General features: G+C 48.4%; 1 protein-coding gene across 5 annotated transcripts in view; it reads left to right on the forward strand.

Annotated features, from left to right (window-relative positions):
- The window catches only part of Rbm10 (RNA binding motif protein 10), a 28,853-nt gene extending 26,837 nt beyond the window's left edge, over window positions 1–2,016 (forward strand). For all 5 annotated transcript variants that reach the window (XM_005000229.4, XM_005000230.4, XM_013144293.3 and 2 more), the window contains 7 exons: window positions 266–415; window positions 511–576; window positions 659–847; window positions 933–1,007; window positions 1,281–1,387; window positions 1,470–1,599; window positions 1,684–2,016. In XM_005000229.4, the coding sequence (XP_005000286.1) occupies window positions 266–415; window positions 511–576; window positions 659–847; window positions 933–1,007; window positions 1,281–1,387; window positions 1,470–1,599; window positions 1,684–1,809 (843 nt within the window). In that variant the 3' untranslated portion in view covers window positions 1,810–2,016. The remainder of the gene's footprint in view (window positions 1–265; window positions 416–510; window positions 577–658; window positions 848–932; window positions 1,008–1,280; window positions 1,388–1,469; window positions 1,600–1,683) is intronic.
- The last annotated feature ends 3,945 nt before the right edge of the window (window positions 2,017–5,961 follow it).

Raw genomic sequence — 5,961 nt, forward strand, 5'->3', positions numbered from 1 at the left:
TGCAGGCCCTGGTCATGAGTTTGGCTTTGCTGTTGGTATGTGGGACACCAGGGAAGGATTTGGAAGAAGTTGAGCTTGGGATTGGTTTGTGGTTTGTCCAAGGCCAGGTGCAGCCTGCTGTGGCAGTTTGGACCAGACAGGTAACTTTGAGGCTGCAGGGCAGGAAGCAAAGTGGGCTGCTACCAGGACCAGGGGTCAGTGGATAAAGTTGGTGGCCCTGGCATTTTGGGGTTTTCTGGCAGTCTCACCTCAGTGTCTTACCCAGATTGCCAAGGACATGGAACGCTGGGCCCGTAGTCTCAACAAACAAAAAGAAAACTTCAAAAACAGCTTCCAGCCCATCAGCTCTCTGCGAGATGATGAAAGGCGGGAATCGGCCACCGCAGATGCCGGCTATGCCATCCTCGAGAAGAAGGTACGTTGGGGCCGTTCATGTGCACCCTCCCCTACAGTCTCTTCATTCCTCCCAGCCCTCTGTGGAACACTGAGTTTCTGTGTCCCCCAACCTAGGGAGCACTAGCCGAGAGACAACACACCAGCATGGATCTCCCGAAACTGGCCAGTGATGACCGCCCAGTGAGTGCCAAGGGGCGTTTGGGGACAAGAGGGGTGGAGAGCTCTGATCAGGAGCCTGACCTCCTGCCCTCACCCTCTGCAGAGTCCACCTCGGGGGCTGGTGGCAGCCTACAGTGGAGAGAGTGACAGTGAGGAGGAGCAGGAGCGTGGGGGCCCTGAACGGGAGGAGAAGCTGACAGATTGGCAGAAGCTGGCCTGTCTGCTGTGCCGGCGCCAGTTCCCCAGCAAGGAAGCACTCATCCGGCACCAGCAACTCTCAGGGCTCCACAAGGTGACTATGGGTTAGGGTTGTCAGGGCATCCAGCATCCAGCCCACTGCAGCTCAGCTGCTTACTTCATGCCCTGTCCCCCTGCAGCAAAACCTTGAGATTCACCGGCGAGCCCACTTGTCAGAAAACGAGCTAGAAGCACTAGAGAAAAATGACATGGAGGTGAGTGTGACCCATTTCTGAGTTCCACCCATTCAGTCCCTACCTTGCGGGCAGGGAGACTTCAAGGTTTTTAGCCAAGTACACCCTGACAGCCATCAGTCATCCTGTTCCTGATCCAGTCTTCCCAGGTACCCCATTCGGCTGCTTACACCCAGTGTCAGACCTGGGTCCAGTTGGCCACATTGAGCTCCCTGTAGGAAGCCACCCCACCCACGGTTCCTAAAAACAAGAGCCAGCTCCCCAGCATTCTTCTGTATACACATACCCTTTCAGCAAATGAAGTACCGCGATCGTGCAGCTGAACGCAGGGAAAAGTATGGCATCCCTGAGCCACCGGAGCCCAAGAGGAGGAAATATGGGGGAATATCCACAGCCTCCGTGTGAGTGCAAGGGCTGAGGGTGGGGCGGGTGCCAGGAGCATGGCCGTACTCCTCTGCTCACACTCCACATCGCCCCCTGCAGCGACTTTGAGCAACCCACTCGGGATGGGCTGGGCAGTGACAACATCGGCAGTCGCATGCTCCAAGCCATGGGCTGGAAAGAAGGCAGCGGCCTGGGCCGCAAGAAGCAGGGGATTGTCACACCCATTGAGGTGAGTCTGTATGAGTCTTTCCCATCCCCAGCACACCCCTCTACACCCCACAGCAACCTGATGGAGCCTGCCTTCCTCACACAGGCCCAAACTCGGGTGCGGGGCTCTGGCTTGGGTGCCAGGGGAAGCTCCTATGGGGTCACCTCGACTGAGTCCTACAAGGAGACGCTGCACAAGACAATGGTGACCCGCTTCAATGAGGCCCAGTGAGCAACAGCGAGAGCACCCTCCACAGATGTGTTTCTGTCTTGGGCAGAGGAAGAAGTGTTGGGTAGTCTAAAGGAGGCCCCGCTCCCATCAGCCAGCCTGCTTCTTAGGCAGAGAGGCCCTGACCCAATCAAGCTTTGAGTTGATGACTTTTGTTGGAAATTTAGGCTGGAATCGTGATTTTTTGTAATAAAAACTGAAAACCTCCTACATCTTGCATCTCTTCTTTCTCTTGCCCTAGCATAGTTTGTGGCCCACACAGACATAGGAACACAAACATAGATGGATAAGCTGCCTTATCAGGTCAGAGTGAGTGGCCGGGGTGACATTCACAGTTATGGTGGCTACCAGAACATGGGGTTCTGACCAGCACCCCAACCCAAAATATGCGGGTCAAGATCCCCTCTCCTTTGTGAAGGTCCAACAGGTCCTGCCGTACCAGGAAATCTAACACCACCAGGCTTCAAGTCCCCTACCTCCCCAGGTCAGAGCCAAGACTGGAAACTTCTCTTCCCCTGTCCTCATTGACCACTAGCTTCACTTAGCCTGAGCTCCCAAGGCTAAACTCTGCTTTGCCATCGCTAGGGCTAGAGACATCCCTTTGGGCATCTCTGGAGAACACAAGAGGTGCTTAGGGCCTTCGTGATATTGATGATCCCAAGGAAGTGTAGCTGGAGGAAGCTCTGGTTTACAAATCCCATACCCTCACCCCCATCCTCCACAGAAACCCACTCCACTGTCTACAACGGTTCACTAGAACATGAAGCTGGGGCTGCCTTTTTCTAGGCCTTAGAGGGCTGAGCCCAGAAATGGGGTCAAGAGCACATACAGATTCAGCCCAGTCACATGCATACTCACAAGACAGTAGTGCACAAGGCAGTTGGCACTGGAAGAGCAGTTGGTGCATTGTCATACTACCTGTATCCTCTGTGCGAGGCAGAACTAGAAAAAAGGAGGCTGCTGGAGGTGGGGCATTCTCATTTGCAATGTGGGTAGAAAAAAAAGGGAGAAGAAATAGGAACAAAAAAGCCACCTAAGCTTGAGTCCCGGGATGGATGAGTCTTTAAACTGACACCACCACATTTCCTTCCTTTCCTACCCTAGAACCCCAACAAGGAGCCCTTGTACCTTACTAGTGGTAGTATATGCCCAGTCTGGAAAACTGTTTCATTTGAAGTTAAATGTTTATCTTGTGACCCCGCAATTCCATTCTTATTTAACCAACATAAATGAAAACATATCAAAACAAATGCATAGTCATAGCAGCTGTATTCATAATAGCCAGAAATTGAGAACAATCCCAAAAGTTCTAATAGGAGAACTGAATATATGTTCATTCAATGAAATACCACTCAGCAATAAAAAGGAATTCCTGGACCTGGTAGTGCATGCCTGCAATCCTGGTACTCCAGAAGCTGAGGCAGGAGGAATGACATGAATTCAAGCGCAGCCTGGGCTATGTAGTGAATTCAAGCCCAGCCTGAATTACACTGGGAAACACTACCTCAAAAAAGGAACAAAATACTGATACATGTATCAACATGGACCAATCTCACAAACATGCCACTTGAGCATGATGGTACATACCTGTAACACCAGCATCCCAAGAGACTGAGGCAAGAGGGTCACAAATTTGAGCCCAGCATGAACAACTTGGTGACTTAGACCCTGTCTCAAAGTCTGAGAATGTAGCTCAGTGCAAAGGCCCTGGGTTCAATCCCCAGAACCACAAGAACAGATGAAAACACAGGACTCCATTTTTGAGAAGTTGGAAATCAGGCAGAGCTGGTGTGAATGGGAAGGGTTCTGAGATAGCTTTCTGGAATGGTGAAAAAGTTCTGTGTCTTGCCACGGATGCTGGTCACAGCTTGTATACTTTTATGTAAAAATCCAACAAAGGCTATAATTAATACATTTGGGCTGAGGATGATGGCACACACCTGTAATCCCAGCACCTGGAAGGCTGAGGCATGAGGATCTCCACAAGTTCAAAATCAGCCGGGGCTACAAAGTGAGTTCAAAGCCAGCCTGGACTACATAGCGAAACTCTGTCTCAAAAAATAAAACAGCACAAGGCTGAGGATTTAGCTCAGCGGCATAAGTGCCTGCCTTGCAAGCAGGCAGTCCTGAGTTCGATTCCTGGTACCGATAAAAAAGAAAAAGACATAAATAAATCAGCATTTTCCCTATGTAAATTTATAGGACAATGTGATAAAAGACTGTCAAAGCAAACTTCAAGAAGTAAGAAAAACAGAAATACAGTGGTCTCCTGGTATCTGCAGCGTTGGTTCCAGAGCACACACCAATACCAAAATCCCCAATGCTCAAAATGTGTCCAAATGGCAGAGCTCTAGTGTACTTTAAATCCTTGCTAGATTACTTGCAATACTGGATACAATTTGAATTCTGTGTAAACATGAGTTGTTACACTGTATTGTTTGAGGAATAATGACCAGAGGTCTGTAAACTCAGTACAGATACAACCCCCCCACTCCACCCACACACACTCGGGATACTTTTTATCTACAGTTGGTTAAATCCATGGATACAGAATCCACAAATACAAATGAAGAAGAGGAAAAACAGTAACAGTTATCCCAGCACTCTGAAAGTGGAGGTAGGAGGATCCCAAGTGCCAGCACAGCCTGAACAAATTAGTGATTTAGTGGGACCTTGTCTCAAAGCATAAGAAAGTACTAGTCCCTAGTACTAAAAGAAAGAGAGAGAATGTAAGCAAACTAAAATGATGGGCTTGGGGCTGAGTGTGTAGATCAGTGGTAGAACGTTTGCCTATTATGTATGAGGCCCTGGCTCAAACATAATCTCCAGCACCACAAAAAAGTGCATCAATAAATCTAGAATGGGCCAGGTATGGTGGTACATGCCCGTAATCTCAGCACGCAGGAGGATCACTGAGAGTTCAAAGCCAGTCTGGGCTGTAGTAAACTCAAGGCCAGCCTGAACTACACAATGATATGCTCGCCCAAAAGAAAAAAAAAGTCTAGAATCCCTCTTCTCTATTTTCCCTTTCACCACCTTGGGTTGATCATCTGTCAATTCCCGAACTCTTGCAGTCACCTTTCCACTGCTTTCCCTGCTTCCACTTTCTCCCTACAGTTTCTTCATCACAAACAGTGATCAAACTGCTTACCCTAAGCATAAAAGCTGGCACACAACTGTAATCTCAGCGCTCAGGAGGCTGAGGCAGGAGGATCCTTGCAAGTTCAAAGCCAGCCTAGGTTATATAGTGAGTTCAAGGCCAGCCTGAACTACTGACACCTAGCAAGACCCTGTCTGAAAAACAATATATATCTATATTCCCACATAATGTATGTATTATATCTATGACACTTATTAGATACAATGTATTTACATATTGACACTAGCTATCATGTACATATTTTACTATGTATCATATATGTATCATTCTCATGAAACAATGAGAATGTAGGTAGAACACTTGCGTAGCATACCCCAGGTCTTTATTTGATTAGCAGCACTAGAAAACAGAATGAAAGAGAGAAAGAAAGGGGGAAAAAAAAGAAGAAACCAGTGTGTGCTGTGTGCCTGTGGTTCCAGCTACTCTGGAGTTGGAGGCTGAGGTCAGCATACACCAAAAGGTTGAGGTAGATCATGTGACTTTGAGACCAGCCTGCGCTAACCATTTGAGACAGTGTCTCAAAAAACAAAAAACGATTATGTACTATAATCGCAAGGTATCTATTATAGTACATATTTGTATGTGAAACTGAATTTTACTTGTTATGTTTTATGGTCTGGCTCAGGGTAGAATATTAGTTCCAAGAACGCAAGGAAGAATTCCTAGCACCTGACCCAACACCTGAGATCCATAAAGGACCAACGAAAGAACTCCTCTGGTCACGTGAGCCTCAGTCTCTCCATCTGTAAGATGGGTGTGCCTTTTCATCTGGAGGCATCAACATGTTCTGTTCCCTGTTTCCACCTCCATAGAGCACGGCTCCCGGAAATCCTCAGGGCAGGCTTAATTTTTCCATATTCAGGGTGCTGATGCCCACCACGTGCACCAAGCACTGCCCAGACAGAACTACCTCCCCCAGCATGCCTCACGCATTTGGGATGCACCACAACTTGTAGGGGTATCTAGGTATGAAATAGGCGCCAGTGGCTCAGAAG

The sequence above is a fragment of the Cavia porcellus genome, unplaced genomic scaffold (assembly GCF_034190915.1).
Source record: "Cavia porcellus strain 051 isolate PalLab524CR breed Dunkin Hartley unplaced genomic scaffold, mCavPor4.1 scaffold_3, whole genome shotgun sequence".
Lineage (NCBI taxonomy): Eukaryota > Metazoa > Chordata > Mammalia > Rodentia > Caviidae > Cavia > Cavia porcellus.